The 21,677-nt window shown below is 29.2% G+C and overlaps 2 protein-coding genes across 16 annotated transcripts; both read right to left on the bottom strand.

Annotated features, from left to right (window-relative positions):
* Positions 1 to 91: 91 nt before the first annotated feature.
* LOC114880210 (protein lifeguard 3-like) lies at positions 92 to 2,287 on the bottom strand. Of its 3 annotated transcripts, none has more exons than XM_046286766.1 (8): positions 2,101 to 2,287; positions 1,784 to 2,028; positions 1,652 to 1,705; positions 1,305 to 1,578; positions 1,080 to 1,229; positions 908 to 970; positions 505 to 708; positions 92 to 183 (listed from the first exon to the last, which is right to left on the bottom strand). In XM_046286766.1, the coding sequence occupies exons 1-7, from the start codon at positions 2,182 to 2,184 to the stop codon at positions 691 to 693; spliced, it is 888 nt and encodes a 295-aa protein (XP_046142722.1). In that variant the 5' UTR covers positions 2,185 to 2,287; the 3' UTR covers positions 92 to 183; positions 505 to 690. The 3 variants fall into 3 exon arrangements, with proteins under 3 accessions (XP_046142722.1, XP_029051810.1, XP_046142721.1); XM_029195977.2 differs by having other exon boundaries at positions 505 to 970; positions 1,305 to 1,430; positions 1,488 to 1,578; XM_046286765.1 differs by having other exon boundaries at positions 505 to 970.
* Positions 2,288 to 2,398: 111 nt separating this feature from the next.
* LOC114880202 (vacuolar protein sorting-associated protein 13) lies at positions 2,399 to 21,545 on the bottom strand. Of its 13 annotated transcripts, none has more exons than XR_003790044.2 (62): positions 21,055 to 21,545; positions 20,784 to 20,916; positions 20,073 to 20,159; positions 19,793 to 19,990; positions 19,481 to 19,713; positions 19,272 to 19,410; positions 18,958 to 19,204; positions 18,648 to 18,882; positions 18,447 to 18,564; positions 18,127 to 18,373; positions 17,797 to 18,051; positions 17,616 to 17,715; positions 17,313 to 17,546; positions 17,047 to 17,227; positions 16,880 to 16,968; positions 16,680 to 16,806; positions 16,385 to 16,617; positions 16,163 to 16,300; positions 15,944 to 16,085; positions 15,645 to 15,862; positions 15,409 to 15,564; positions 15,201 to 15,335; positions 14,959 to 15,131; positions 14,584 to 14,882; positions 14,377 to 14,516; positions 14,014 to 14,302; positions 13,672 to 13,943; positions 13,475 to 13,597; positions 13,312 to 13,414; positions 13,105 to 13,251; positions 12,845 to 13,038; positions 12,639 to 12,776; positions 12,438 to 12,557; positions 12,175 to 12,354; positions 11,918 to 12,097; positions 11,686 to 11,847; positions 11,465 to 11,628; positions 11,268 to 11,388; positions 10,859 to 11,035; positions 9,914 to 10,138; positions 9,625 to 9,840; positions 9,079 to 9,120; positions 8,628 to 8,720; positions 7,721 to 7,924; positions 7,498 to 7,635; positions 7,276 to 7,422; positions 6,865 to 7,013; positions 6,678 to 6,789; positions 6,382 to 6,620; positions 6,121 to 6,283; positions 5,838 to 6,054; positions 5,584 to 5,759; positions 5,379 to 5,498; positions 5,189 to 5,310; positions 4,805 to 5,118; positions 4,615 to 4,736; positions 4,372 to 4,541; positions 4,189 to 4,303; positions 3,988 to 4,119; positions 3,743 to 3,910; positions 3,451 to 3,669; positions 2,399 to 3,322 (listed from the first exon to the last, which is right to left on the bottom strand). XR_003790044.2 is itself a non-coding variant. In XM_029195943.2 (61 exons), exons 2-61 carry the CDS (start codon positions 20,881 to 20,883, stop codon positions 3,622 to 3,624), a joined length of 10,026 nt encoding a protein of 3,341 aa, XP_029051776.1. In that variant the 5' UTR covers positions 20,884 to 20,916; positions 21,055 to 21,545; the 3' UTR covers positions 2,399 to 3,621. The 13 variants fall into 13 exon arrangements, 11 of the variants coding, with proteins under 11 accessions (XP_029051776.1, XP_029051779.1, XP_029051778.1 ...); XR_006829599.1 differs by having other exon boundaries at positions 3,456 to 3,669; XM_029195943.2 differs by having other exon boundaries at positions 2,399 to 3,669.
* Between the last annotated feature and the right edge of the window lie 132 nt (positions 21,546 to 21,677).

Raw genomic sequence — 21,677 nt, 5'->3', positions numbered from 1 at the left:
TGAAAATACAATTTGTATATTATTTATGGTAATAAATTTTCACATAAACTTATGAAATTCAATAAATAAAAAATACCTCTGCAAGCAACCGTGCTATACCTTGTCCTGTATATTTATATGGTACATTAATTGCTTGCATATCCAATATTTTTCCATCTGATTTATATTGCAATACTGCCCTTGCTAAAAAGAAAAGAAAATTACTTAATTTTATAGTTAAATTAATTAAATAACATAATTTGTAAAATAATAACAAAGAATATATTAACAATATTCTAGGTAATACATCTTACAATTGTCATCCAATTTTATATAGAAAAGACCACGTTTCTCATTATGATACACTTTCAAATTATGAAAAAATCTTTCACATCTTTTTTGCTTAATTTGTTTGGGTGTACATAACAATAATTTAGTGAAGTAATTCATACCATTTATTAGGTAAATAAAGTGCAGATAACATAAAACACACTTCTTAACAGTTCTAATTAATTGAATACTTACACAATTGTCTACATTTATTGGTTTTTTGTTTTTGTAACAAAAACTTGAGTATGCAATAGGTTAGACAGGTAGTATCTTTGTTGACAAACAGTTGCTTAGCAACTGTGTTATACTACTAGTGACTGTACTACCAAACACAAGTATTGTTAAGTGTATTACATACAATAAAATGTTTACACTGTTCCTTCAACTGATTCCTTCAATCTGAATAATAAATAATTCTGTTATACATAAAGAAGATTATACATCTGATATGTCATTTTCAAGTTCATAGTGTATTTATTTCTTAAAAATACACTTTTATTTTAAATATTTACGGATTATGAACTACACCCATGAACATTAAAACATATTGGTATAACAAAACAATGTCAACATAAATTTGCACAGTTGCAAATACTACCTCATCAGGATGTATCTCTATCCTTCTTCCACCCATGATTGTTTGCACATCAAAGTACAGATACTGTAAAAATAATAGAACTTACTTTACTATCTACTAAATATGTTTAAAGAAAAAGTCTGTTATTTAAAGTAAATGTTCTTCTAAAGATATATATGAATTGGATATTAACCATTGATAATAAGATCATTCCTATGACTGAAATTAATAGGTGTAATACTTTTATATATGTAAATATCAGAACTATCATCATCACAAAAATGGCAACAATAGAAGCTATTCCAAGAATCATCATAAGTCCAGTTCTCATTGTCAAATCAAACTGCAAAATTATAACGTATTACTTACAATATTTTGAATTTTAATCCATTAAGCAAAAATGTATAATTGAATGTACCTTTGAAAATGTTGCAATAAAACCTACTACTAGTGTAATTAATGTTGTCATACCTAATGCCAGTAAAATTGTTTCAATCTCGTAAAAAACAGATGCAAAAGCAGCTAGATATGACATAGCTATGGTCTGAAAATAATAGCATTTAATATTTCTTGTGAAAGAACAATTAATTAAAAATCTTACCAATGTACATAGCCATATGTAGTTACAAGGTGTTTTACGTCTAGCACTTGGAGAAAAAGACACAGCACAATAAGAAATAGTAAAGGATACCCTGGATAAATAATTAATAAAGTTATTCATGTATCAGTACTCTCAAGTTTACACATACGTTAAACTTTACATACAGAGCAATAATCCACAAATACCAATGGACTATCATAAATTTTTTTGCCTCATCCCTATAATAAAAATAAAATATTTCATTATGATAATAACAAAGCAGTGATATTGCAGTATTACTCATTTTTAATACTAACACAAATAGGAAACAAGCTATGACCCCAGTTGTAAATAATAATTGAAGCGTTAAGATACAGAAGACTTTTCTAATGAAATTTCTTCTCACATTATCTTGCTTAAAGTCGCCTATATAATCTGAACCATCGTCATCTGGATCCATTTCTCTTCTTCTTTGTTGCTCAAGCCATGCGTTATACAACTCTAGATTTTCTCGTTCTCTTCGTGCTACCATTTCATCGGTAACTATGGTAGTATATGGTCCCTAGTAATAAAGAACAAGTTGGAATAAGAATTTCTAAAGTATTGTAATATTAGTACAGTTTATAATACTCACTGATCTAATTTCTTGCCCTTTGAACAAAGGAGGCAATTGAGGGGGACCTGGTCTAAGCCTATGGGCTTGTTGATCCAATGGCATTAGGTAATTATATATGTAACATGTACTAAAAAATATCTAAACCTTGAGGTAAATACGAGTTATAAGAAATATATAAATAATTGTTTCATATATGCTTCTTAGTTTTTTGTAAATACAGAATGGTAAGACAATGATGTATACATAAAATGTCAAATTATTAATTTATATATAAACAAGTGAATATATTATATGTATGAAAAATAAAAGAAGAATATAGAAAGCGAAAATCGTTTTAATTCTTTCATTATAATATACATTATTTATACAAGTAAATATATAACAATATGCTTATATCTTTCATTAACGATAACGTAACGATAATATATCTTAAACAGATTGCTTCAAAGATATTTTTAATTTTATGGAAGATGTAGCAAATATCTTTGAACTTTTTCATTTTCCACTACATCAATCATACGTTTAACTGTATAATTGTTTTTAACGAAAGCTATGTACTATTAGCAAATTCTTCTTAAGATTTGGTAATGTCGTGTTAATTTTAATTTGAAATTAAAGTATTAGAGATGTCGAAACGTAATTGTTTCATATAAAATACTGAGTGAAAGAACTGTACAAAAAATTGAAGAGTGATGTGTGTTTCATATAAATATTCTGTTGTAATAAACAATTCTACATAAAAAAAATATAGAAACATTCTGTATATATGTGTACAATAATAACAATTATACAGGTAAATACAAAAGATTACTTGAACATAGAATGTGCGTTTAAGTTAGTTTGCATATTCACATATACAGGGTGCTTGGCTACAGGTGGGCATCCTTTGAGGGGGTGGTAGCTATGGTGATTGTGAACAATTTTTTCCTTTACCAAAATGCTCGTTAAGGCTTTGAATTATTAATAAAAACTAAGTCTTAACGAACATTTTGGTGAAGGAAAAAGTTGTTCAGAATCACCTCAACTACCACCCTCCAAAGGATGCTCACTTGTAAGCGAACATCCTGTATATCAAATTAATCCTTAACTTATTAACAAATAGTATAAAAATATGATCTCACTATATAGCAACAGCAGACTTTCAAAAGTTGTTAAATTTTTGTTGGATGCTCAAATATTATACTATCTTATTTTGTATTTATGAAACTAAGATTGTCATTGTAATGTATTAATAATGAACCTGAAAATAATCACAATATTCTAACAAATTAAAAGTAAAATATTGTACGATAAAAATAATAACAAAATGTAAAAGATATAATAACTCCAACGTCCAAATCAGATCATAATAAATATAAAATTACATACTGAACCTTCTATAATTTTGGTTGATTCTGATCGAACATTAGTCTTGTAAATAATAATTGTATACAGTTTCTGTAATGAAATTCAGCTTGCAAAGCTTAATATAAGTTTAAAATGCTAGGCACTATTAGTTTAATAAACTATTTGAAATATTATATTATATACTGTGTATATCTATAATCCACACTGATAAATTTGCTCTTGCATCTTACTGCATAAAAGCTGTGGAAATTACAAAAAAAAATAAGTTATTTACTCCAATACAAATTAATCTTGTTTTTTTTTTCAAACTTACCTGTCTCGTGTTATAATCATTTATGAGAACTACTTTTGATTGATCTGCACTACCGAATATGTTTCCTAATCTTTTCTTTTTAGTACCATCCTTAATAAATATTTGAACTCCTTTATCGACAATCTTCGGCGATTCACTCATTTCTTGCCATGTATAAGCCCAGTCCACCTACATAAATAAATATAAATTATTGCTTTTGATTTCTTGTTATTTTTATAAAAATCATACGGTTATGAAGTACATACCTTCCATCCACCAAACAAGTCACTATGCTCTACATATGCTATTCTTTTGTCGGTAAGCAATAATACATCTTTGTTAACGTAAACATGATAAAAATAAATATCAGTGTTGGCATATTTTCCTTTTTCCAATTCCTATAAAAATAATTACTCGATGAGATTAATCGTTACATTAAAATTAAATTAATATCCTTAACGTCTTACACTTAAGATTTTATTTCCCTCAGCTTCTTCCCGTACATATGGTCTAACTAAATTATCTGGTTGTAAAAATCTAGGCGGTCTTACTTTCTTCACTTCTTCGTGTAATTCAGTTGCACTATAAAAAAAGTTTCGATTCCAATCATTCAAGTTTCATCCATTAACAGACAAAATTTATTTCCTTACCGTTTCACTGCACCGAATGAACCACTGGCAAAATCTATAACACCTGCAGTTGGTCTAGTAACGAAACCAACAACACCCTTTCCAAATCCTTTGAAAAATCCTTCTACTCCTTCTTCCTTAGCACCTGATATAGGTTTCATTACAACACCAGTTACGCCATCATATATGCCCTAAAGCAAAATACAATAATTTATCTTGCTTCTATTTTAAAAACCTGCAATCATCATTATTTCCTAATCTTACCATTACTAAACCTTTACCGCTACGAGCAAGACCCTCTTGTAAGTTGGCAGGTTGTTTGTTAAGTTGTTCCTGTCGTTTTCTTTGGTAATCTTTATCAAAAGTTAAGGCAGCTAGACCTTTACCTTTAATAAAACAATAAAAAATTTGTAACAACGACTGGAATAAAATAACGGTACACGATAAGACATACCCATAGCTCCAGTTATCTTGGAAACTGCTCCAGCCATTCCTCCTACGGTGTGTCCTAACATACTCCTTACACCGAGAAACAGACCTTCCGCAAATTCCCCAGGTCCCTGTATAGCACCTTGGAAAGGTTCATAAAATAAATCTTCGATACCTTTCATAGTGCCTACGACAAGCCCATAAGGATTGCCAATTACATCTAGCCCCAAAACAAGAACGTATGCCTGTTTAATTGCTTGCCCTACGTAATGGGTTGTAGCTTCAGAAATGAGTTGTTTGTGAGTCATGAAAACGTATTCCCTTTCAAAATACGCTAATCTGTGAAAAATATGAATATATTATTTATCTGTTATTAATGGAATTCGAAGTTTAATTATGAGATAATTACTTGAAAACAATATCATTAATATCAGTTAATGTAACACCTATTCCTTGTAGTAATACATTTAATACTTGAGGAACTGCAGAAGGCCCGCTACTGCTGCCAGTCATTGAAAAACTTATGTGTATCTAAAAAAGTATATGGTATAATTGTGATATATTAATAATCGTATCAATTCAAATTACAAATAACAAACCTTTAAAGGCGAAAAGTGAAGTAAATCGAAGAAATTCTTCTGTTCGGCAGTGGTAATTAAACTGACGTGGTACATTAAAGGCTCATCGACCAATTTCGTGTCCAATTTAAATAATCTAGTCTACGATATAAAATAGAACAATATCTTAGTATTTTATGTTTTACCTTTGTAAGTATAATATAAAAATAATAGAAATGTAACTTACTTCCTCCGCATCGTTCATATCATTCGCTTCCAATAATCCCATTATCGCATTAATAAACATAATGTCTACTTTTACGTGAAATTCTTGGATAAGAACCTTAAAATATCTAAACTGCTGCACATTGCTGTGTTCCAATAATCGTTTGACCATACTAAGTTCAGCAAATGGTTTCATAACTATTAAAACACGTACAAAATTGTATAATATGGAATTGAATACAGTCTAAATTATATTATTGTTTCAACAGAACTTACCAGTACTTTGTGTGACACTTTTGGGAAGCGGAACCGGAGCTAATATAACTGGAAAAATACATTCTGAAAGTTGATTATCAATTTGTAACCGATTAATTTTTGCATGTAATTGCACTTGATGTGCTGATGTTCGATATTGCAACCATAAACCAGTTTGGAAAGTACGTCGTAAACTTCGACGATATGGTTTCGTCATTTCCATATTGAAATAATCAATCTAGAATTGAAATTAATTTAATAGTAAACGCAAAAAATAAAGAATAATTAAGTTTCAATACGTTACCTCTAATTTTGGCTCAAGCATCATTTTTTGCGTTGGATCTTTTCCAATCTGTAATTCGAGTACATATTTTTGATAGCCTTCCTCTATAAGATTTACTTCTCTTGCACTAAGACCACGCCAAAGGTGCTTACAAGATTTTTGTGCTTCCCATATAATTCCAGAGCTGAGGATGAAAATAGCAATATGTAAAGGAAAATTATGATAACGATTATAATTTCATGCGTTAAATAATACGTAATAATAGGTAAATTAATAATTTACCTAGCTATACACATATATAATAATTCAGATCTTGTTACGTTGTTAACAAGTGAAAGACCAACTCCATGAATACTTATTGTTATGTCTTGCTCAATAGTTTCCAGATCACCTGCTAATTGGCAATCTTCTGCTATTTTCAAATTTGTTGTGAAGAGAAGTATTCGTTGCGTACCATCTAAAAATGATACATAAAATACTTCTTCTTCTACGTCTGGTAATTTAAAAGGTCCTAAATTATCCTGAAAAATGAAAGATGTTAAATTGTTGAATTATATTAAATATTACCTAATATTTACCTTTCGAAGTGTATCTTCAATTTCTTTTTTATTCGCATCTTCCCAAACTAATTTTCGTGGTCCTGCCGGATTTTCCCAGGTATAGAACATTTTGTTATATGACTGTACGGATCTATGAAATTATAAATACAATTTTAAATAAATGAATTCTATTACTAATACTGACTTTCATTATAAATAAACATACCTAACATTCAAAGAACCTTTCTCCCAAAAATTAATTGTATGAGGAGTATGGTTAATGATTAAAGCAGGAGCATTTCCGTAGGTATAAACGGATAAAGAAATATAAATTCCACCTTCGCTTATTTGAATGTCTACATTAATTCCTCCATGCTGATAACAAAAATTTTGATTTCATTTTAAAACAAAATGTATTAGGTGTACAAATTAATTCGGTGCCTTTAGTATTACGCCTTCTTAATTAATATTTTTAATTTGAATATTTTCTCGCGTTTTTGAACATTTGAATAAAGATTATTTCAATAATTGGAATTGCTATAGCTCTTTAAAATAAAGAAAAGGCAATTTGTACATTTAATACATACACAATTTAATTCTTGTCTTGCCCTTAAAAAATGATTTCAACAATACCAACCTTATTATTTAATTTCAATAAAGTTGTATGACTATCTGTATAAAGAAAGGGGGCTGTTTTCTCGGGTTCACCTGCAATCCTAGCTTTTAAGGTTTTATTCTCATGTTCAGAACGAGGCCAAAGAGCGGTGCATTCTCCAGGAGGAATCTATAAATAAAAATAATAAGTATAACAATATTTAAAAGTTCAAAGTTAATCATAATTTTAACCCCAAATAATTACTTTAATCATAGGATCAGCTGGTCTGTCAGCTTCTTGACACTCAATAAGCAAACTGGAGTTATTGATGAGTACATAATATGGTGTAAATGTAATCTGTTTTGTTAAGGAATTATATGTCAATTGATTATGAACACCAATCTATAACACAGAAAAAATTGTATCATGTAAAAAATAATATGAATTTGTTTCCTTATAATTACTACGTTATGGATAGTATAATAACCTGGTATAATAGACCATTAGTTTTGCAAACAACTACTCCCTCACTGCCTGCAACGTCTATCGAAAACTTTTCAGACCATTCACCATCTTCCACTCTAATCATGGCCTTCTTTTTACCAAAAAATACTTTAGAACGAAATGAGAACAATATTGGTCCCTTGAAGTTCTCCGGATGATACAATACATTTAAATGATCCTCTCCACTCTGTAAGAGATATTTGTTTAATTAATATTTTTAGTAATATTAAGATGTTTCAACAATTGATTTCTATCATGCAGTAAGAATGCAATTGATTACATATTTATACATATTTGTACATCATATTACACAGTTACGTGAACAATAATTATCCAACACCAGTTAACTTTAATTTGTGAACTTGCTAATGTATCTCGATAGACAAAGCTTGAATTTATAAATATATACACATTTTCTATTCTAGTTTTCCGTATTTAAGAATTATTCAGAATGTAGAAATTCATTACATCAGTTGTTTGAAAGTTTCAGTAATACACTGAAATTTTACATTATTTTTAAAAATGCTCACATGCCATGTACAAACAAACTTCAATAATATATCTCACGTAACCACACATGAACACACGATTAAATTAATGTACAAGCAGCATTTCATTATTGATAAGTAAACAATATTATTATAAAAGTATACATAATGTTGCAATAAGCAAATTAATAAATAAAGAAACTGAAAACAAATAATGTACTTGTGTTATATCATATTATAAAATATAACATTTAGTTAGTAAAAAAGCCTTCATCATGGTATGAACATAATTTACATGATAGTACCATGATTTGTACATTAATAAGTAATCACATATGATTAATACAATATACTAAATTGTACAAAAACTTTGTTTTACAGTTTGTAAGATTAAACCATCACCAATATAAAATGAAAACAATGCATCACCGAACGTGCTTTCTTCCTCTTGTATTCTGAACGTGGTTGATGGGGTTTCATGCCACAAACCAAATTCTGAAAGATATCTTTTTATGTATTTTCATAATACATAATACATATAAAGTTAATTGTCCCCTATATCTATGAAAGCTGTGCAAAATTTGTAATTCTATTCAGAAATAATACGACGTAAAATAAAATACTTCTGGAAGCTGTTTCAACATTCCATAAGGTCGAACATGCTACTACATTATTTTAAAGAGCTACGCTTAATTTAAAATAAAAAGTACTCATAAATTCAAATAATTTTGATTTTCAAGCCGTACAAATAAATTTTGCACATTAAAAATTATAGCCACCATTTTACGATTACAGTATTTTAATGAGTATGGTGTTTGAAAGCATGAAAAATACTTTAATTTGAAATCACTACCTTCATTGGACTTGAGTGTTCTTTGCCACCCTTACTTGATTTCTGTAAAATAATGCATTGAGTAAGATATGTTCTTATAAGAGATTAATAATTTGCAACATTATACTACTTCCAGCATGCATAACGTAACAGAGCACTTACATACTGCATAAAATATCATAACTCAAGCATTGCGTACAGAGATTTAAAAAAATTATAGCATCATTGTGATTGGTGTTATTGTTTAATAAATTAAAATATCCCATGATGTCGGATTATAACTTAAATCATTGATATCGTGTAATATAATGTATTAAGCAAACTATATGGTGTTTTACTTGATAAATGAAAAAATCCATTTCGAGTAAAATGATTACATTAAAGCATTATAAATAATCTTTAAATATAAAATATATATATGTACGGTATTAAAACATATTGAGAAACTTTAGTGGCAAAACAGAATGTAAAAAAAAATATATATATATAAGCAACAATTATCTTAAGCAAAAAAAAATAATGGTATCATCTATTGCATTATTTAGAAAAAAAAACCTTGATATTTACCCGATAAGACAACATTAAACCTGTCTTATTCAGCATCCAAAATGGACAATATAGTGCCATAACAATAGAAGCATGTTGATAAGATGTATGCATTCCTAAATCCATTACAACCTTTTGGGCACTATCAAAAGATTCAAAAGACCAGACAGAAAATTCTGGTGGATTGGCTACTATTTCTCCTCTACATGACCAATCTTTTTCTAAATAATTTGGTAGCTGTAAAATATTGTCATAATTAAAAGCAGTATTTTAAAAACAATTATTGAGTATTAATAGATTCTTCACTTACCTTTATAATTATGTAAGATTTTCCTGGATCAATTGTAGGGATCTGATAAGTTGTGCCTGCTTCTAAAAGCTTTTCTTGAACGGCACCAGGCAAACAAATAATAATGTCGATGGGCAGAAAATTCTTCAGATACACGGAGGGATATAAGTGAACATTGTAAATAGTACTTGCCATCGTGCGTCGGCTAGTATTTTCATAATAAACTTGTTCTATTTCACCAACGACCTGCAAATGTGATAATAAATTATTGAAACATGTAACTTCTTTAACTACATACTTATAGTTTATAGTGTAATCAACTATATTATTTTATTACTTCTTTCCTACTACTATGCAAACAAGTAAACAATGTTTCCAATACAATAATTGTAACAATACATTCATTTTTAATAACACAATAACATAAATAAAACACGTGCAACAAACACACTATATTAAAAATTAATTAAAGTTTGCAACATCTATTTGTACTATGGAGTTTGCAACTTGAAAATAATTTTATAATGAAAAATATAATAGAAATTAAGAAAATAATAGTGTATTATTTGAATAAGAACAAAAATGCTAATAAAATTAATTGCATATACAATAATTGATATTATAACAAAAGACAAAGTTGTACCTATTAAAGTAATCGTGTAAAAGAAAATCTAACAGAATAACAATTTTTGTTCGTGATTATTAGAAATTCTTGGGTTTAGTATGTAATCTATTCGCTTCTTCTTTTGTCCATATTTATCTATTAACTATTCTTCATAACTACAATCATAATGAATATAGTGAAGATATTAAAAAAATGTTCTATGGTATCAGTTATATTACAAATACGCATTCACATTTAAAGTATGAACTATCTAACAGCAATAATAAAGATACGTACTTGACCGATACTGAACATAAACTAAATAACAATTGCTTCTCAACTAATTAGGAAAACGGTAGTACCTGAATAGGTGCTTCCAGATATTTTGGGTGTTCTGAGGGTAAAGTTTTCGAGCATAAATGCTTGACGTAATCAACGAAACGACAGAATATGGATCGCCAGTTAATAACATTCAATAATAAGCCAATAGTGTTGTTATTATATAAAATACTACCAACCATAATCATCATGAAAAACATCTAAAAGTAAAAACTGCTGCTTATAAAAGCATGTAATATAATTTTCACAAATTCTTTTTTTATTTTTAATTAATTAAATATCTGTTTCAGCGTATCACTATCGATCACTGGTAATGTAATGTGAATAACACATACTAAACAGTGAAATATTTCATATACAGTGATAGATACAGATAGAATGCAAGAATCAGCTAAGTGTATATAAATAAAGACATCTGATTGAATTCATTACCTTAATGTAAAATGGTTCTGTAACATCTTGTTTAGTTCGACTTTCACATTTTAAAAGTTTTGACATAGAAACTGTCTTTTGCAAATCTTTCCAAACAAATGGTTCTTCTGAAACCATGTACCTAAGAACAAACAATATTTATAAATATATGTACAGCAATCATATAAAAAATAATATTTAAAAAATATATAAGATACCCGTTAACGCTGAAGAACAACCAATAAATACTTGTTGAAGTATACACAGTATCTAATGGAAGATTCAATTTACTATCTGGGGCAACAGTGCCTACACATTCAACTTCATTTCCACGTTTAGTCATGTAATACACAGATATTGGTTCACTAAAATGATTATGTACCTGCAAAATACTTATGATTATTATTGTTCATTATTAGCAAAAATTTAAGTAAATTACCTGAAGAATACTTCTTAAGGTAACAATGGTACTTCCTTCGTCGACTACAACATCAGAAACAATACCCCACTCCTCAGAACTTTCTTTTCGGTATTTTAATGAGAAAAATCTTTTATCAGCTCTTAAAACGGGAATGGCCAATGTACATTGAATTTCTTTAAACTTAAAAAGATACATAAATATATAATTAAATCTTTCAATATTTAATTATCAATAATCACAAATATATTACCGAAATAACAAACTTATCATCCTCTCTTTCTTTAACCGTTTCGTTTTTTAATTGGTCTAGTAAAGGTATTTGAACTTTCGTTGTTTTCGGAGCAAGTTCTACTGTTGCACCTGATTCTAGAATTACTTCCATGTATGAATCTGTATTGCTGCTGATAAGTTTTGATCCATGATTAAAAACCTAGAATAATGGTATATATTATAAGATTTTACGATTCATAATTTCCTTTACAGAGGTAAAATATCATTAACACGAACTTTAAACTGACTGCGTTCCAAGTCTAAAACCATCGCTAAGCCAGTTTCGTTCTTAAGAACATAAGGTGCTGCATTTTTCGCGCTTCCTTCTCCACCCGGTTCCATAGCAGATGAAAATGCATTACCAAGTTGCTTTAATACGTCCAGACAAGTTTTTGTTACAGTCATTTCCAAGTTTTCCTATTATAAAATATGAAAATCTTTGTGTATAAAACATACAATTTTAGTAGATGAATATATAATTGTTGTATTCTTTAACTTACAGTAGATTCTACATCAATAGACATCTTCGAAGTTTGGTGAAATTCTTCTAGTTCACTTTCTGAAGCAGGGCTCATTACACTCATACCTCTAGAGTCCATTGATATGTCATTAAACTGAATCTAGTAAATAATGATTAAACATTTTGTGCAAATTACTTAACATAAGATTATAAGGTAATATTTAAGTCTTTGAAAATTTACTTTAGTTTTTAGTTCCCAAGGTGTTGATACTCGTTTTCCTTTTTTAATTCCTTCTATTGGTTCAATTAACAGTTCCCATAATGCTAGACAACTATTGTAATATGCCATTACCAACGACATCGTAGATTCTATACTCATCTGAAAATATTTAATTGTTAACAAATCTAGTAACAAGTCTCATCGCTTAAGATCACATTATTTCTTACAGATTTCGTACTCCAATCGTTGATGTTACTCTGAAACCCAATATGAAGCAAAAGCATAGGTAAGGTTTTATTACCAACACCTGCTTCCAACGTGAATAATATGGTTGGTGCAGAAATGATTGCTAATTCCGGCTTGTAAGTTGCATCATCGTCATCAGGGTATACAAAGTCTTCTATAGCTTCTAATCCTACTTCTACAATAAATAGAAATATGCATTAACTGAATGCGTGTATATTCTTAAAAGATTAAATATGTGTACCTGTCTTTAGGAACCAAAAGTCACTTTCTTCAAATGGTGATATAATCCACAGCCCGTCGTAATTTTGTTCATGAACGACAACTTCGTCATCTTTTTCTTCTGTTTTTGTGGCAGTATGAACGACTTTATTCAGTATTTCAATAACACCTATAAATAGGAAATACAATTAATAATTAGCTGATATTAAATAATGATTTACAAAATTACCTGGTGAAACTGACACATGAATATCAGTACAACAAATATCTATATAAAGGCCTTTTCCTTCTGGTGTAGAGCCTGCTACACTAATACTGCATGGCCTTAGTACCTTTATAAAATTAACATTTTAGTTACAGTTTATACACAAATTTTATATAAATTTTTTTACCTGATATATCCAATCACTCCTCTTTCCTGGATTGTATATACCAGCTAAAATTGATAGATCTTTTATAGATCCTGTTATCACTTGATGTTCATCCATTAAACGCACTTTTAACAGCAGCTCGGTCTTAAAAAAATAATATTTACATAAGCACTTAAGACAAAGTGTATAATAATAAAAAATGTTCAAACGATTATTACATTTAGTATAATGCAATTTGAATTTATGTCATCCATATCCTCCAACAAAATAATATCTGGTTTCTCAATATGCACATTAATCGTTAACATCTTTTTAATCGGCGTTGCAGTAGATTGCTTTTTTTTAATCATTGATTCATTGTGACTCTTTGATGTATTTTGAGATATCGCTTTATTTGGTGCCGGTGTTTCTTCAATTGTGAAGAAATCCTTTACTTTCATTAAATAATCAAGTGATACGATTATACTGAAGGAGAAAACTCTTATATCAACTGAAAATAAATTTTTGTTTGGAATAAATTCAATTTAGAAATAAATGTAATAATGTTGTGTAAAACTTACCAAATGTGTCGTTTGAGCTTTGTCTAACAGTCATGTCCAACATACTACGAACAGACTTCGATTCTTTTTCTATTTCGTCCATGGAAGGTGCCAGTATAGTTCTTTCCATAATTCGTGTAAGAGAACCCTGTCTACTTTGACGGGTATCATCCAAAGTACAATTCATAAGGAGAATTGAAGTTGCCATTAATCCATCAGCAAATATTCTACCTTTTAAGGCAAAATGAGTCAGACAAAATTTGGCTAATCCATTCTCTGGTAGATGAATTGGAGAATGCTGAGATTGCAGCTGTAATTCATTTTTTAATATAAATTACTCCTTTATGAATAAAAACAGAAATAATGTATTATTTTTTTCATTACCGTTTTCGAACCTCCTGTAAATAGATTAATTACAAGACTGTCCATTACAAATTCAAATTTAATGGATGTATGTACGTGTGCTTGTTCCTGTAAATCCATATCCTCTGACTCTTCGATGGTAGTTTTCCTACATCTGTCTGCTTGAATAAAGAAATGATAAATTTTTGTTTAAAACAAATTGTAAGTAAAATAATTATTTATATTTACCAGCTTGATGATGCTGTACAACTTCAACCTCAAGTTTCTTCTCGGCCTGCTGAACAGTTTGTGGAAATGTTGAATCTTCAACTGTTTCACCTAAATTTTGTTCTAATACTTTCAGTGCAGTCGCATAATCTTCCTTGCTTATTAGTATATTAATTTTATTTAATCTACCAGACATATCGATATCAGGGATAGAAGTGAACCAACTCGATAAATTACGTTTCATAAGTAGTGTAAAACTAACTGGTTCTAACAGTAATACTTCATTTTCAGTTGTGAATTTCTCCAGATTTAATTTTACCCTGTCGTCAAGATAATAAGATCACATTATTAATAAAAAATTACAAAGATTAGTAGAAATGACAATACTTTCATTACCTTGATAACTTTAGATTTTGTAATTCAATTTTCATTTCATCAACAATAGGACAATCTCCAGCTTCATTAGTAACTTCTAATTTCTTAAAAACGTTACACACAGTAAGATTACCCATATCCAATGTTAAACAGTGATCACTTTTTGAATGCATTGGTACGTATATAACAGGAGCCTGCAAAGGATATTTTGTCAAATGAAGTTGAAACATACAACATTTAAATTTATTTATTTTGATACAAACCTTAATTTTTACCGCAAGCCCGATACGTGCAGCACTTTCTTGTACGTCTTTAATATTCGTCTTTGCAGCCTCTGCAGCAGCTGCTGATGCCTCTTTTATAGCTTCTTGAGCTGCTTGGAAGTTATTCAAGAAACTCTAAAAAATTCAACATATTTTTACACTTACTATAAATTAAATTACTATAATAATTTTTAAAATTTTTGATTACCATTATACTAGTAACAAACATGTTCAGAAATACAATACGATAGCAACCCATAACAACTGTGATGGACATGTTATTTTTATTAACGTCAGATGGTTCAATATTATACATTATGGCTTGGATTTGTAAAGATTCGGTATCTTCTGTCACCGACACAATCTACACATAATTGGATAATTAAATGATATAATACAATGTACATCAATTATATTAAAGTATAATAATCAATTAGGACTTACGTCTTTATAAGCTGATGCAGCATTAAGATCTATAATACTAATAGAAGATAAATTAACATTCGCTTGAGAATAAGAAGCCTTTGTCATAAACCCGGCGGTGATACCACCGATATAAAATGCAGTAATTTCTCTACATTCGCTAACTATTTTCATACAAATGGTTCCCACTTTTGCTTGAATTTTTAAATCTATATGTTCAACCACCGTTCTTTTTCGACCTAGTCAAAGAATTAACGATCATAATAATGAAATTGCATTTGTCTATAGATCATTATAAAAAAAGATGTACAAACACTTACGTGTCGTTCTGTGTTTTTGTTTTTGAATTTGATCCCTAAAGAATGCAGATGTTTCCTCTTGAATAGAAGCCAAGTGACTTGGTCGTGGACGCACAGGATACTCAGTTTTAATTTTACTCTGTACTATAGCATTCATTTGATTCTACAATTCGAATATTATGAAAAAACATTGCATGAAAATGCACGAAATTCGTGTATGTAAATATTGTAAAATATTACCTGAATATGTGATATAAACTTAAGTAGATTTATAAGAGCCTCCTGATGTAGCAAAGTATCCAGTGTTGTAAATTCTAGTTTTAGTAATTGAATAACAGATCCGTGTCTCGTTGTAAATTCAGGAGATCTTTTATTTACCTAATTAACAGCAATAAAGATAAATTAAACAAAAAGTTGTAATATATCTGATTTAATATAATATCGCATAAAATTATAACTTACATTTATATATTGCACTGTTATTAAATATTCGTCTTTGCCCGATGACATGGGAGTATTTACCATAAATATTTCCATTTCATTATAGTGCTGCTTTACCTGAACACCACCTAATCTTAATAATATTTCCTGGTCGTAAGTTCGTTGTAGCATTTCTGCCTCTAATTGCAATACTTGAAATTTAATAAACGGTATTATCGTACTATCTGTTTGGGATGAAACTCGTACTGCGAATTCTATAATAAATTATATAGCTGTTAATGATACGTTCAATTAATTAACAAATATTATATATTACCTTTCATTTCAAATCTTATCTCTAAATCTGTTGTTTGCTTCACTGGGGTTACACTGGATTCATCTTTCTTCTTTTCAGAAATTGTCGTTAATTCTTTTAACAATGACAATTGTGAAAGAGATTTGGTCTACAAAATATGTGACAATTAAAATAATATAACGTTTGTGATAATTGATATATCAATATAATGTAGAACATACAAGTGATGACTTATGAAGTTCTACAGGCTGTTCCTCTTTTGGAAACGGTATGCTTTGCGCAATAGAAAGAGCTTGTAATAAACGTGTATCTGAAAGAAACATTATTTGGAATTATTAGAAAGGAATATTAATGTTGTAAAATAAATCATGTGCATTTAGAGACAGACCTGTTATATTGACAAAGACTGATGGTAATTGACCAATAAGTCTAATTTTTGGAAGCAAAGGATCATCTGTTACTAAGCATTTGTGAAATTGAATTTCAAGCGTTGTTGGATGTAATAATGTCATATCATCTAGAGTTGGTGAAATTTTACGCCATTCCTCGCCCGGTAGTGTAACTAATACCTATTTATAAATGAATTACACTATAATTAGAATTATATGATCTTCAAGGCATTACATTAATGTTTAAAAACTTTAAAGTACATACTTGAAAATCAACTATTTTTAAAACAAATTTGTCATAACTGTGCTCCCTGAGATGTAATAATACATCTTCTTCGCTTTTACCCATACTAATCAATTGTTTAACAGATGTTTCGTCTTCTTTTGTCTTTACCAGAGAATTCATTTGTAAACTACCAAGATTAACCACGAATAATGATTTTGTGCTATTATAGAATCCATCGTGTGGTATAATCAGCTGAGATGCTTGCATATTGACCTGTTAAATACATACTCATTTTATCTCCTTTTCATCATATTCAACACACGTTACAGGATATAATTTTACCTGTATATCTAATACCGCGTGCTTTTGTATCGCATGTTCTAAACCTAGAGCCGACATTTCTTTCAAACCTTCTAACTGTTCTGCTGCAGCTGCTTGAAGTCTAAATAAAATAACGATGAATGAATATTAAAATGCTTAGCACATGAAATATAATATAAATTGTATTACTGATTGTTCTTACTGATTCAAAGACGAGGAATTTTGTACTTTGAATAAATTAACTAGTTCTATTACAGTCTGTGCATCATAAACAATATCCACAGATGTTGATCTTACTATAACACGATCGCCACATAATTTATCAAGAGGATTTTTTTCATATGATACTGATAATAAAACATCGTCTGTATTATGTTGCTGTGAATTAAAAAGTGAAGGAACGTGTTCACCTTGTTTTGTTCCTAGAAGTTTCATCTCATTGATGGATGCTGTAACTCTGTAACAAAAGAGGCAACATTAAAATCTGTGTATTTATCTTAATTTACACTATTGTTCAAGAAAATCTGCGTACAAAATAGCATTAGCTGATGGTCTTGACTTGAAGCAAGCTTCAACGCTATGAAGTTGAAGATCCAAAATACATGGATGTTCTTTATCCGTATCAAAAATTACAACTTGAAGTTCCAGTAAAAGAAATCTTGTATCAATCATGACATATGTTTCAGGGTAATGAGCCGGTGCGCTGTTTTCTTGATAATCAATTGCTCTATACAATTTTTCTTTTTCTTGTGGCGTCATTGCCTGTTCGAATTTACGCACTGCAAAGAAATATTTTATATGAATTGTTATTTAACTAACAAATAAATAGCTAATAGAAATCAAATCTATTACTGATTGCAGCTGCAGAGTTCAATTCTTCAGTTTCTTCTGCTTGAGAACTAGACCAGAGGAATCCAAACCAACCACGTTGTGCTTTCAAAGTTTTTTCTCTTTCTGCTAATTTTTCAACCTATGAAATACAAGATAGAAATTGTGAACAAAATATAAAACATACATGTATGCATTAACAATCCAAAACTTCTATCAACTAACTTCCATTTCAATTTGTTGCCTGATGATAACTAAATTGAAAATATCCAATTTTATTTCACAATTTGTAAGAAGATCTTCTATTTCTTGTGAAACTTTCTTAGTTGTTAATTTTGTCCTATATGTATCGGCATAAGAACGACACACATCTCTATGCTCTTTCATGTGATTCCAATCCCAATTCCTACGATTTCGACGTACCGTTTCTTCTAAGACACAAGTGTATGCAAAATGCCACCTAATATTTATTAAATATATTATTTTAAGCTATTAAATATATCAAGTTTTATGATAATTTATGATAATTTACTACCATTCTTTACAGTGTCCTGTATATGATGTCAAATTTGGTCTATACTTTCTGTATGGTGCAGCTTTTTGTGCTTGATCTAATCCTTCGCCTAACTGAACAAGGGTTCGATATTGCTTTTTGGCTAATCCAACTCTTAATTTTTGCATTTCCAGATCCAACCACACCTTAGGAATAGTATAATTACTTCCATCTGTTTCTGGCTTTGGATTTAATGTTAATTTTGCATTGACGTTTATTGGACCCAACACTGAAAGCATTCAAAATAAACTCAATAATTAATTATACAATACGTTTCTTAAATTTAACTTACTTACAATATTGATAACCAGGTGGATTGTAATCTATAGTTGCGATACCACTGTAAAATAGATCTGAATAGTTTGGCTGAGAATTACTACTGAACTGTTCTGCAGTTGGATTAAGATATACAGCTAAACCATCCAGTGTGCATAACTGAAAGAACATTTTGTATTTCAAGTATTACTTGCTTCAAAGGTATTGATTATTTGCAGCTTCTACTCACCTTGTAAATTTGTGGAATAGCATACATGTCTTTTAAATTACCATTTACATCCCAAGTGTCTGTACAACTCTCTAGGATAAATGTATTAAGCGTAAACCCAACAGAAAATGGGTGACCTTTAAATGAAACATGATCCTCGTATCTTACATGAATCTTTTTTATTTCTACATGAATATTCTTTATCATGCGGGCAATAAGCTTTTCAACCATTGAATCATCTAACTTTTCTTGTGCTGTGAAACAAAAGTAAAACACCTGTTATTCTAAAATCAAAATGTAAGAATTATAGAACCAATTAGAAGGTATATGTACATTTTGTATCTGCTAACTGTTTTTTCTTCTCAACTCTTGCAAGCTCAGCACGTTTAGCTTCAAGCTGTACTTTTGCTTCTTTTTCTGCATCATATACAATTTGACTTGTTGGTACTACTAATACAAATAATTCTTCAACTATTGCATCAATCTGGCCATTCCACATATCTTTGAAAGGTATTTTCAATATAAGTTTTCCTAAGAGATGAAAGTACAGATTATATTAATTTTATATTTTTTGAATGTAAATATATCATTGTTTGATATATTATTTACAAACCTAATCTTCCATATTCTAGTCTGACAGGTAAATCCAGAACATCTAATGCACTTTCATTTATCAATAAATCTGTTAAGACTACATCTCCTAAAAACAAATATTTTCTATGTATTTACAAGAATAAAAAAAGAATATGTTTTTAAATGTGAATTAATTATACCAAATGGTTGCATAAATTTGTTTCTAAGTGTACTTTAAATAAAGGTGTTTTTAAAATGAAGAAATATAAGAATTTTTTTAAGGAAAATGAAAACTTTCCTTATTTCATAATATAAATAGCAATGTTTAAATTATTGTAGAATCTATATATAAAGAAATAAACACAAAGAATTATAGCTATATACATTTTTTTTATTGTGCTTGTATTATTTATGTTCAAAATACAAAATTAATGTATAAATATAAATATTAAAAAGCTGCATTATAAAAGCCTATGGTCATCATTTCATTGAACGTGTATATTAAATCCAATAAAAAACTAGTTAGAAATTGTAACACAAATAGAAGCTGATGTCACATTGATGAGCTAATAATACATCTCTGTTTATGAAATATCAGACTGCCTGTTATCAATTTTGTTATCATATTCCATTTTTCTAATTCTCCTGGGAATCGTGGAGTTTCTAATCAAATATAAGTATTTCACATTTAAACATTATTATCACATTCGTACATAAATTAAATGTCTTTTTATGTTTAAAATATGCTTACCTCCCCATAAACTGAGTTTTAATTGCGTGTAATCCAAATTTTGAATATACTCGCCCAACACTTTGTTTAAAAGTTCAGCAACGATCGATTCGAAAACCATCTTTGATTATTGATAAAAAACAGTATAAAATACCTATGGAATCAATGAAAAGGGGTAACAATAAATCAACATTTCTTTGCTAGATCTACCTTAAATAATGAGTAGTTACAGAAAAAAATAAAACCGATCGATAAAAAAGAATCGCATAACCTTATTTGAATACGTGTTTACCATGTAAATAAACTAGAGTTGTGTAGCGAATAAATAAAAATAATGCGTGAGAAATAACTTTGACCGCTATAATTTATTCAAACGAAACGTCCTTGTTTATTGTCATCATTTCTATCGATGAACGATTCAAGTTTATGTTACGATAATACGCCGTTACGACACACTTGATCCGACTCAGAAAACCGTCGACGCTGACAGATTATATTCGATTGTTGATTAATTCTAAGTTTTTTGCACTTGGTATGACAGCATCGTTCGAAAATGTAGTACTGTCAATGCTTCTGATTACGTATATAGCTGATTCCACTAATACTATATACTTTAACATTTCTACACATTTCAGTTATACGCAGCAGACTGACGCAGTTTATGACTTGATAAGTTAAACATGGATCATTGAACTGAAACTACATTTAGTTCCATAAAATAATCATTGTCCCAGTTAATTGTAAAATAAATAGTAGTTATCTGTTATATTATTGATAGCGTATAAACGTTAATTATAATTTAATTACAAAATCAAATCGACTATACAAAAAGTAGTCCCAAATTCGACAAATACAACATCTATATAAAAACAGTGGAAACTACTTGATAACTTATCGACCGAGTTTCCGAAATTA

This window comes from Osmia bicornis, chromosome 8, assembly GCF_907164935.1.
Source record: "Osmia bicornis bicornis chromosome 8, iOsmBic2.1, whole genome shotgun sequence".
NCBI classification, from domain to species: Eukaryota; Metazoa; Arthropoda; class Insecta; order Hymenoptera; family Megachilidae; genus Osmia; species Osmia bicornis.
Note: the sequence above shows the minus strand (reverse complement) of the source record. Positions and strands in the feature narration are given on the sequence as shown.